The sequence below is a fragment of the Sarcophilus harrisii genome, chromosome 6 (assembly GCF_902635505.1).
Source record: "Sarcophilus harrisii chromosome 6, mSarHar1.11, whole genome shotgun sequence".
NCBI classification, from domain to species: Eukaryota; Metazoa; Chordata; class Mammalia; order Dasyuromorphia; family Dasyuridae; genus Sarcophilus; species Sarcophilus harrisii.
The window spans coordinates 6,811,826-6,824,193 of NC_045431.1; the positions used below are offsets into that span (position 1 = coordinate 6,811,826).

The window sequence follows — 12,368 nt, forward strand, 5'->3', positions numbered from 1 at the left end:
CTGTCTGTATTCAAGAAAAAAAATCCCTTGAAGTTGCCCCAGTAATCAGCATGATCTCATATTGCTACAACAGCTGGTGAAGATGTATTTGAAACATTTAAGAGGCCCACACAGCAGTAAAGGTGGGTTTTTGTCAGAATAGAGAAAGGCTGCCTTTGATCTCTCCTATTTCTCTGTGAAATAGGTTCATCAAGTCAGATTTCAGAGCTTGAAAGGACTTTTTAGACATCATCTAGTATAAGATGCCCATTTTACAGATGAACAAACCAAACCTGGAGAAGTTAAGTAACTTTGCTAAATGGGAAGGGAAGAGAAAAGGAGTAGACATCTACATATAGCACCTCCTATGTGCCAGGTACCACTGCTTAGCACTTTACAAATATTATCTGATCCTTCTAGCAACCCTGAGAGGTAACTGCCTTTCCTATCCCCATTTTTATAGTTGGAGCAAACAGAGGGCATGTCTTGGTTAATAAATGGTTGAGATCAGATCTGGACTCATCTTTCTGATTTCCCAGTCCAGCACTCTTAATCACTGAGCAACCTAACTGTGCCAGTCTTTACTATCCACTGAGCCACTTTGCTGCCTCCAGGAATCATGTCTGTTCCTAATGCAAATGCAGAATGTCCTTCCCCATTAGAATGTGGAATCCTTGAGGCAGAGATTGCTTTTGTCCTTTAAAAAAACATTCCAAATGAAAAATTTTCAGATGAAGAAATTAAAACCAGAACTAGCCATATGAAAAAATTATCTAAATCATTATTGATCAGAGAAATGCAAATTAAGACAATCCTGAAATATCATTACATACCTCTCAGATTGGCTAAGATGACAGAAAAAGATAATGATGGATGTTGGAGGGGATGTGGGAAAACTGGGACACTGAGGCATTCATTGTTGGTGGAGTTGTAAACTCATCCATTCTGGAGATCTGTTTGGAACTATGCTCAAAAAGTTATCAAACTGTACATACCCTTTGACCCAGCAGTGTTACTACTGGGCTTATATCCCAGTGATCTTAAAGGAGGGAAAGGGCCCCACATGTGCAAAAATGTTTGTGGCAGCCCTGTTTGTAGTGGCCAGAAACTGGAAACTGAGTGGCTGCCCATCAGCTGGGGAATGGCTGAGTAAGTTGTGGTATATGGATGTTATGGAATATCATTGTTTTGTAAAAAATGATCAGGAGAATGAATTCAGAGAGGCTTGGAGAGACTTACAGGAACTGATGCCAAGTGAAATGAATAGAATCAAGAGAATATTGTCCCCGGCAGTAACAAGATTACATGATGATCAACTGTGATGGACGTGGCTCGTCAACAATGAGGTGATTCAGGCCAGTTCCAATAGTTTTGTGATAGAGAGAGCCATCTGCAGCCAGAGAGAGGCCTGTGTGGATAAAATCACAGTATTTTCACTTTTTATTGTTTGCTTGCATTTCATTTTCTTTCTCATTTTTTCCCTTTTGATCTGATTTTTTTTTGTGTGTGCAGCATGCTAATTGTGGAAATATGTATAGAAGAATTGCACATGTTTAACATATTGGATTACTTGCCATCTAGAGGAGAGGGTGGGAAGAAGGGAAGGAAAAAAAATTTGGAACATAAGGTTTTATAGGGGTGAGTGTTGAAAATTACCTATGCAGACGTTTTCAAAATAAACAGCTTTAATCAAAAAGAATAAAAATAAATATTCCTAGCCCTTAGCATTCTTCAGGACCTAGAGTAAACATTTAATAAATGCTTATTAGTTGACCATTTGATTGATTGAATGCATTTAACCAGAATTGCCAAGTCTTGCTTTAAAAGGAGCAAAAGTTATCAAACCTTAGAAACTACAACTTGCTATCTATTTTAAATCATGTTCCAATAGAAACAAATATCCCAAAAAAATCCACATTTCCCTTTCAGCCCCTCTGTTCCCATCTTGTTCTGACTCTTCAGGGAGTAGCTATCAAAAGTTAAGTAGGGTCTCATAAACACAGATTCTTCATTACTAACAGCTGTTCTCTATTTCTATGATTAAAGGAGTATTTTAGGGCCAATTTCTCAGTGTTGGTTAAAAAAGATGCTTCAGCATCCAGTAGAATTTGAGATTAATTAGAGGAAATGGCAAATTTATTTCAAGGGGAAGTTGTTAAAACATTCAGGTCTTGGAGGAATAAGTATGGGAGATTTTAAAAGTGACATACGGAGGATTTGGATTTTGTGCATAATGTTTCTAACTCACACCAACAAAAAGAATAAATTAGGGCTAGGATATGTTTCTGAATACTGAGAGGGTATTTTAGGAAATTGTTCCAATGGAGAATTAAGCCCAATCTGAGGCAAGATTGTGGAGGTAAAGGTTATCTTTGGTCTGCCCCACTTTTCAGTTATTCTCCCTTTAGAAGCTCTTTTCCAAGGTTTTCATTGTGTTGCCAGGATGGGTTTGATCCATCACGAGAAGCCAAGACCAGGAGGCCATCTTCTAAGAGGAGGCCTGGAAGATATGCGATTGTAAGCAAACAAAAGATCAGATCCAGACCAGAGGAATCAACCCAAGCTGGACAAAATGAGCAGAGTCCAAAGACTTGGAAATAACAGCGGAGGAATCCTCTGTTCCTAGGGTGTGGGGGGCTCCATTATAGCAAAATGCAGTTAAAAGTCTTTTTGCGAATCCTGCTTCTAAAATTGGCAGGGTTTACACTTAGTCCTAGACTCATCAAATTATATTGGACCCACTCTGTGCCCTGGTATCTGTCTGTGTGCTGCCCCATCCTCCCTTAGGGCTCTTTTCAGCCATTCTTTTCTCTCTTTATTTACTGAAATTCATCTATTCTATATCTCAGGACCAATTCTCCAGATTACTAAACTTTCAACTAGCCTGATAATTAATCTGCACTCAAGGGAAGGGAGACTTGAAGTACATTTTAACTGTGGAAATAGTGTTCCCTACCTCCTTTATCTAATCCAATAATTATTCTAATGCCCTGGTAACATGAAAACTTTCCACCATCCTAAAATCATATTTTGTAGGCTGTTCTCTCAGATGGGACAGCTAAGTGGCGCTATCTTGGATAGAACATTAGGCTTGGAATCAGGAAGATTCATTTTCATGATTTCAAATCTAACTTCAGATACTTCTCAGTTGCTTGTCTCGGTTTCCTCATCTGTAAAATGAGCTGGAGAAGGATACAGCAAACCACTCCAGTATATCTGCCAAGAAAACCCCAATGGGGGTCACGCAGTCTGACCATGAAATGACTGAACAACAAAATTATTTCGGCTCTACTTAGATGTTTCATATTTGTCAGTACATTTCTGCCATGGAAACTCTCTTCACAAATGATGATTGATCACTCTTCTGTAGCTTAGAATCTTAGAGAACTGACTGGGGTCACAGAAAAGTTAAATGATCTGTCCATAGCTAATGTGTGTCACAGGCAGGATTTGAATTCAAGTTTTCCTAACCTCTAGACCAGCCCTCTTTCCACTATACTATGAGTCTGCTTCTCATTTAAACACTTGCAACCATAATGCATCTGGTATCCCAATATGGCCTTTTTAGAATCATCCAGTCCAGGAATGATAATAAAAATAGCTCTCCTTCGGGTAGCATTTTGGTCACACAGCTAGGTGCTATAGTGGCTAGTGTGTTGGACATTGAGTGAAGAAGGTGTGAATTCAAATCTTCCTCAGCTACTTAATACCCATATAATCATGGGCAAGACTACTTAAGCTGATGCTTGATTGAAGAGAGCTAATAATGGTTTTGATAGACATGTTAAAAAGGAATATCCCTTGAAGAACTGATGGGATAAATCAGACTTTCATCTTACTAGTACCCTTCCAACTATTAGTCTCCTCACTCGTAAACTCCCTTGTATTTAACTTTTTACATATTTTTATATTTATGCACTTTATATTCATGGTCATCATATTTGTATATGAAATTTATTTAAGATGGTTTTGCATAAGAGTTTCATTCTTTGTAATTGTATCTCCAATATTTTGCCCACCTCCTTTATTAAGCACATAGAAGATCTTAATAAAAACTTGTCAATTGATTGCTTGATTGAGCAATAGGTAGGATTGTTCAAGAAGAGAACTTCCTAGTCTTGAATTTCTAATCCCTTGCTTAACCTGATGAGTCACACCACTTTTCTCAGGGAAATCTACGTTAGATTTATGTTTGAAGGACATTCTGCATATTTTCCCTTGAATTGAATCCTCTGAAAGCTTGTCATTACTTGTAAGTTATGAATGTCTCTGAATGGGATTATATTAACGCAAAAACATTGAATGTTATTTTCACATACATACTTTGATATTAGGGATGCTGTGTGCTCTTTCATGTCTTTTTGGCCCCATGAGCTATGTTTGCTGAATACGATACTTTATATAAATGTGAAATCATTCCCTTACTCAAGTCTTGGCAAATGGATGTTTCCCAAGGGCAGGAAAAATGGAGCGGTGTTTGGATCACACATCTGACTAGTAATGTAGTGTTGTAATTGACAGTAATTTTTTAAGATTATATTGGATGTTATAGTGATTGCAGCTGTTAAAGAAACACTGTTTGGTCAAGTACTACCAAAACAAAGGTCCCATTATTCTGTGACTAATGGTTATTAAGAAAAACAGTCCAAAGAGAGACTCAAAAGTCAGGAAGACTTGTGTTCAACTCCCATCTCTGCCACATACAGCCAGGGTGAGTCTGGGCAAGTTATTTAACTTCTTAGTGTCCCAAGTAACTCTCTATTAGACTATAAGCTATTGAGAAGGACCCAACCATCATTGGTGAGTTTCTTCACTTGGAGTTCTGTGAAGGCAGCAAGGTAGAATAGTGGGTTGTCGATTAACCTCTGTTTGCCTTAGTTTCCTCATATGTAAAAGGGGTATAATGATAGCACCTACCTTACAAGGTTGTTGTGAGGATCAAGTGATATGATTGTACTTAGCATATATCACATCTGGCACATAGGAAACTCTGTAGAATATTTACTTGTAATTACTAATTGGTGAAATAACAATCCCACCCAAAACCAAAAGGGTAGAGTACAGTTAGAAGATTGTTACATTTTATAGAACACGGGTTTTATGGATAATAATATCTTTTAGAAAATAGATATTCATCCAATTTCATGGATATAGATCATTGACTCTGACACCCATGTAGTTCAGAGAGACGATATGACTTATACAAGCTTGCTGGCCAAGACGAACTCATTCCTGTTCCCTGTTCTTTTGGCTCTGTTGCTCATTTTTATTTGAAAGCCAGGTTCCCAATACATGGAAATCCATCTGAGAGGATATACTGCCTTTATGAATCAAACTTGAAAAGTGGATTTCCGAGTAATATAAGCAACAAGATGGGTGGAGGACTAACCATTCCCTACTATCTCTCAAATCTGTCTAAAACAGAAATTATGCACCATATTTAAAGTGACGTCAATTGACTCCAAGATGGAAAATAGCTAGAATCCAAAAGAAAGGTAAAAAAATATTGCATGGATTCTTATTGACCATGAGCTCATTCAAAACAAGACAAGATTCTCTCTTTATGTCTGTTTCTCTATCTCTCTCTCTCTTTCTCTCTCTCTCTCTCTCTCTCTCTCTCTCTCTCTCTCTCTCTCTCTCTCCATATGTGAGTGAATGAGTGTGTGTATAGGAAGAAGCACTCAATCAAACCTAAGGGAAAGAGTATAATCAGCCAGGATCAGTTCTGACACTCAGAGGTCAGTGAGGGCAGACTTAGACTGGGGAACTATGAGTATAGCTCATATACTCAGTATAGGAATATATCTCACACACACACACACACGAGTATAGGAATAGGCTAAGATGCTTTGGGATCCAGCTCCCATGAAAATCACATAGGGGATAGAATCAGAAAGTGAGGAACACAGAAAATAATGGCAAAGGAAGATTAAAAGTGCCAGAGATTTCAGGAAGAAAATTCCAAGGCCTTAGACATAAATAGGCAGATCAACAGGAAACATGATAATAACAGAAGGAAATATGGCTTCCAGATCTGGTAAAGAAATGCAGGCATCTATGATTAAATCCTGCCAAAGAAAAGTGATCCAACACTGGATAAGACAGAATTTTGGAATATGAAGATAACATGGAACCACAATTTACTGTTCCTGCCTGGTTTAAAAGAGAAATGAGGAATATGAGAAAAGAATTTATGTCCTGCACAGCCAAAATAACCAATAAAATAGAAATGCTGCAATCTGCAAGGACAATTCTCGCCAAAGAAACAAAAGAGAGAACTATAGATTGGTAACATAATGTATAGGAATAAATGATACTCTAGAAGAAGAGAAGTAAAAACATTAAAAGAAAATGCATTCACTATACAAATTAAATATATTGATCTCAAAGACAAGACGAGTAAAAACAAGCTAAGGATCATAGGTCTCCCAGAAGAATGTGACTGAGTAAAAAACTACAGTATCATCATGAAAGGAATAATAGAAGATACTTATCTTCTGCCTAGAACTTCTGTTTGTAGAAAATTAAATTCCAATTGAAAGAATTCACAGATCACTCCAGAAAGCAAAGAAACAAACAAGCCAAGGCTGCAGACTCCAAGACATATAATTCAGTGGTTATCTAAATGCTCTCAATTTATAATTTAGAGGATTGCTTGAGGCATGGAGAATTAGAAATCTATATAAGCTTTTTGAGGATAGAGATTATTTTGCTTTATTTTGTTTTCTTTGTTTCCTCATCACTTTAAATATTTCTTAGCACATAATAAGAGTTTAAATGTTTGTTAATTGAATGAATGATTGAAGGGTTACACAGTCACTCTCTCTTAGAATCTGTTGAACTTGACTCTGAGCCAGTTTTCTGTCCAACAGGCCATGTTACTTTTTCTATTTATATAAAAGATTAAATTATATAGAATCACAGAATATCTGGTTTAGAAGGATTAGAAGTTATTTAACTTAATTTGTACTTGAATAGAAATTTTCTCTACTATATTCTTGAGGAGGGGTCATCCAATTTACAATTGAAGACCTCAGGTAAAAATGAAACTGCCACCACCATTAAGGCAGATCTTTTCACTTTTGGACAGCTCTGATGGTAGAAAAGTGGTCCTTGTATTTTGTCTAGATTCACTTCTTTTCAGTTTCCATATACTGCTTCAAATTCTACCCTCTGGGGCCAAGAAAGGTACATCAGATGAAAGGATAGTGTACTGAAAAGAATACTGGTTTCTAGTCAGAGTATCTAGGTTCAAATAATTTTCTGTTCTCTACTATGCAACCTCGAGCAAAATCCATTCCATATTGGGAGCCTGGGGCTTTTTTTTCTAAAATGAAGGGCTTGGCCCATACCAAGAAAGATATATAACCTACTGAAAAGGACATGCAAGTTGGTCGTCAAAAGGTCTGATTTACATTTCTGGCTCTGTCATTTAATCCCCTCGGCTCCAAACTTCCTCCCTGAGACCATCCTGCCTTCAACCTCCCAGTTCTCCATCTTTCCTCTTTTATAATGTAATTAAATCCACTCAGTCAGTGCTTCTGGAAAGGCCATGTCATTAGATTGCTCTGTTATTTGCCACCTCTGTGACTTCCTAGAACAACCTTGCTTCCTTGATTATCACTACTCTGCCTCAAATCTCCCCTCTGCAAAAACAAACAATGAAAAACACTCGTTTTTTGCAAAATGGGAACAATAATAATTTTCCTGCCTTCTTGACTGGGTTATAGATCAAGTGATATTACAGGAAATTTTTTTTCAACTTGAAAAACAAATACATATATGTGTGTGTGTGTGTGTGTGTGTGTATAAAATTGTTTGAAAAAAGGATTTTCAATTTTTACTTACAAATTTAAAATGACTATATTTTTGTATCCCCAGAAAAGTGCCTGGCACATAGTAGTTATTTATTAAATGCTTGTTGATACGCCTGTCAAAAAATTCCACTTCTAAAGGTTATTCTCACATTTCTGTTCCAGATTTACCTCCTCTTCCTTCCACTTCAAGAACAGGCTTTGCAGAATTTTCCATGAGGGAAAGAATGAGAGAAAAATTAAAAGCTGCAAGGGTGAGGATACATTAATAATTTGCTCAATGCTGATTGCAATTCCATAGCTCCTCTCTAGCTCATTTGCTTAATGCCGCATGCATTTGAATATTTAGGATTTATCTTTTGTGTTGTAAATGTTAATGTGGTATTTTAGGTTGGCATGGATGATTATTACCCACAAGAAGAATTTTATCTAATTTTCTAAACAATTAATTTGATTCTCATTTATCTCTTAAGAGTGAAAACCCAGACTATTTTTTCCTGATTAATATCAACCGAGACCTGAGTGACAGACTCCCTTTCAGTATTACTGACGTGAAATGGATAATGATTTCCTCTTTGACTTTTTCAGTCCAAAGCAGAAAGTGCTTTGCTGCAGGAAATCCCTAGCCCCAAACCCAGGAGCTTTGTGAGTCTCAAAGAAGAAGGGACTGGATTTGATGAAGAGGTGAGAAATATAGCAAGCTTTTGAATCCTTTTGTTTTCATTAATAGGCAAAGAAATATAATATTAGCGTTTTGTTAAAGATTCCTGAAACTGATATGAAGAGATGTCTGATGCTTTTTAAAATTCAATTTTGTAATTCTTCAATCAGATAAACCGAAGTAGGATCCAATAGAAAGGCAGCAAGCTATAATTTCTTTTTAAAATATATATGTATGTATATATAATGTGTATTTATTTAAAATTCTATTGAAATGCCATCGGATTTAGAATAGGAAGAGACTTTAAAACCATATAGGCAACTTGTTCATTTTAAAGATGCAGAAACTGATGGCCAGAGAAGGGTATCAATCAGTAAGCATTAAATAGGTACCTAATCTGCACTTGACACTGGGCTTGATTCTGGAGAGATAAATGCAAGAGTGATAAATGTATTCCATCAGCCTATATCCTCCTGGGCAGACAAATTATTATTGTTGTGGTTATTATTATTTGTTGCTGAGGCAATTGAAGTTAAGTGACTTGCCCAGGGCACACAGCTAGGACATATTAAGTGTCTGAGGCCAGATTTGAACTCAGGTCCTGACTTCAGGGCTGTTGTTCTATTCACTATGCCACTAGCTGCCCCCAGACAAATTATTTTCACAGATAACTTAATGTGGGACATGTACACAATAAATATAAGATGGTTTGAACACAAGCACGAACAACTTCCACTATCAGAAAAATTCTCTTGAAGAAGTAGCTTGTGGAGAGAGCTAGGAAGGCGGGACAGAGGCAGAGGTGACAAGAGAGAAGATTCTGGTTTGGGTGATGGTGTGTACAAAGGCTTGGAATCAGGGGAGGGAAGAGCCACCAGGACAGTTCAGTTGGCATTTTTTAAAAAAATCCTGTAGCATGTACAACTGTACATATGCAACTGTAGCATGTACCAGGTCAAGGACAAGATAAGAGGGTCATTTTGTATTAAATCCCAGAAGCCATTAAAATACAATCCTACAAATGACATGACAACAAAGTGAAGGATCCCCATTTTTGTCCCAGTTCCAGTTAAATCAATCCAAGAAATCCTCATTCAGTGCCAGTTAGCCAAAGGTGCTTGGAAAGGCCTGGGAGGAGATAAAAATAGGTGAGAGTCCATTCTAAGCTGGTCTCAAGCTCCTCACAATCTAGTGGGGGAAGATAAGGTTGAGAAATAAGATTTGCTTCAAACTTTCAAAGATCTACAAATTTGTTGTCATGGGCCCTCCCTCCAGAAACCCAGGAAGTCACCAGAATAGGATAAATGTGTGAGTACAAAATAGATTATGTCGAGTGCAGCAGAGGAAGTAGATGGTGTGCCAAAGTAGTAACTGGAAGGGAAAAGCTAGAGCCGGCTGGCTGCGTGAGTGAAAGCTTCACAGAGACCAAGGATTCAAGCTGGATCCTGAAGGGTCGGCAGGATTTCCATTGGCTGAGCTGTTGGGCACAGGCATTTCAGTGGCAGAGAATGGTAAAATGGTCTAAGTGTTAGATAGATAGAAAGATAGATAATAATAATAATAATAATAATAATGCCTTAAGATATGTCCTGATTGCCTGGAACATAGAGCACATTAGGGGGATCGAGTTGAAATATGGAGGTTGGAGCTACATTATAAAAGAATTTAAGTATCAAGACTGATTTTTCCAGGGCAGCGGGAAGGAGCACTGTAGATTGGTGAGCAATGGAGTGACTTTATCGGCCCAGACCCAGCATTAGGAAGGTTAAGTACAGGAGCAGCATCGTGCCCTGGGAAATAAAGCCACAATGTGAGGAGAACCTGGCCCACTAGATAATGAAAATCTGGAGCCACGGTCACTCATTAAGTTCCTCATTAACCATGTTCTGCATCCTAAGAGGGAGTAGATTAGGAAATGCTACCGTAGACTGAGGTTTTAAAGTAAGAAGGTCATTACTAAGGACATCTCCCTTCAGTATGAGCTGGAAGTGAAATGCCCGGCTAATGGGTGACCCAGTTAGGGGGCGGTGGCAGCTATAATATAATAATGGCTCTGGAGGAACCGTTACATGGAGGGAAGAGAAATCGGGAGGGGAGACCTCCCTATGGGAGCTGAAGTAGTAAGCATATTTTTAATCAAATTGAATGCCATTCTGAAATGATGGGGAAACTCTAAATGTAAGCAATTATTGTGCAATCAAATGATCTATGATTATAGCCGAAGCATGATTATTGTATTGTGTCCAGTCAGATTAAAAAATATGATGCATGATTGCTGATGTTAATATCTTCTATCCAATCACAAGAATATGTTTAGTATGCTAATTCCGTAGTGGGGGATGTGAGTGCTTTCTCTGGGGCAGAAATAACAAGCACAAGTAAGAACAGGGCCCTTCTGCTGCTGCCTGTGCCTGGGGAATCCATCACTCGCCTGGACCGGCGGAGGCTGGAACGGAAGAGGCAGCAAAATTGGGCTCCAAGTGAGGAGGACTTCAGAGCATCTCTCAAACCCTGCAAGTCGGAGCTCACTGACACCGTACTTAGCAACGGTCACGGGGTTGTAATCAGGAGCAGATGCATGTGTGGATCATTGGGCGCAGCTTAATGACTCTGAATTCTGGTTTCATGAATAGAGGGAACTCTAAGATGAGGAGCTTCCCTCCTGGAGGCCAAAGCAGAAGAGCACCTTTTTCTCCAACTTGAAGCCTTAGATGATGGCGCAGAATCCTGACGTGTTTAGTGACTTGGCCAGAGTCATGTGACCAATAAACATCAGAGGCAGGACTGGAATCTGCATCTTTCTGGCTTTCAGTCTGACTCTCCTTGCTGCCTCTCTGCAGACTATGGAAATTAGTATTATTCTATTTGATTTCATAGACTATTTAGATATACTCCCATTGTGAACTCAACCTGCTTTGATTGCTTTTGTATAAATGTGAACACAGCTCTACCCTAGGAAAGGGAAGAACACTTTATTAAGCACTTACTGTGTTGTAGGTGTTGTTCTAAGCACCTACAAATATTAACTCCTTGATCCCCCAACTCTGGAAGGCAGGTGCTATTTATGATGTCTGTTTTACAGTTGAGAAAACTGAGGCAGGCGGAGGCTAAATAAACCATCCAGGCTTCCATAGGTACCTAATGTCCAGGGATAGATGTGAAGTCATTATATAGTCACCATTCTCTGTGCACTATGGCACTACCTGGTTGTCTCATAATAGAGTATTCAATAAACTTCTGGGAAATTCTTGTGGATTCCTGTTGCCTCAAAGATAAATGAGTGATCTCACAGGGGAAGGCACTAGCATTTTGGAGGAGTCCCAGGGATAGGGGGGAAGGGGACAGAGATGAAGAAAAGCCTCAGCAGAAGCTGAGAACACTTGGGACAAGCCAGGAAAATTAAGGGACAGAAATTCAAGGAGTGGAAAACAGCCAGCAAAAATAGAGTGTCATGTTTGTGGGGCAGTCTGTGGTGTGGAGTCAGGAAGACAAACACCTGAGTTCAAATCTGGACTCAGATCCACTGGCTGTTAGACCCTGGGCAGGTCACTTAATCCTGTTTCCCTCAGTTTTCTCATCTGTAAAATGAACTGGAGAAGGAAATGGCAAACTGTTTTGGTATCTTTGCCAAGAACAACACAAATGGTGTGAAGAGTAAGTCATGATGAAAAAAGGATTGAAAAACAACTTTATGACTTCGGTAGGAAAATTCAAAAAAGGAGAGGGATTGGCTTGGAGGGAATGACAATTCAGCTGTAGATATATTGAGGGGGATAGGTGGCTAGACTTGGGAATTATCTTCCTAGAGATGAGAATTGAATTTATGGTGATAGACAAGATCTGAATGAGATAACATAGAATGAGAAGAAAGCCCAAGACAGACCTTTGGGGCCATTACTAGACAGAACATAGAA

The 12,368-nt window shown here is 38.6% G+C and overlaps 1 protein-coding gene across 4 annotated transcripts in view; it reads left to right on the forward strand.

Annotated features, from left to right (window-relative positions):
• Nucleotides 1-12,368, forward strand: part of CC2D2A (coiled-coil and C2 domain containing 2A) — a 124,806-nt gene that overhangs the window by 23,207 nt on the left and 89,231 nt on the right. For all 4 annotated transcript variants that reach the window (XM_031941381.1, XM_031941383.1, XM_031941382.1 and 1 more), the window contains 2 exons: nt 7,959-8,047; nt 8,382-8,477. In XM_031941381.1, coding sequence (XP_031797241.1) covers nt 7,959-8,047; nt 8,382-8,477 — 185 coding nt within the window. The remainder of the gene's footprint in view (nt 1-7,958; nt 8,048-8,381; nt 8,478-12,368) is intronic.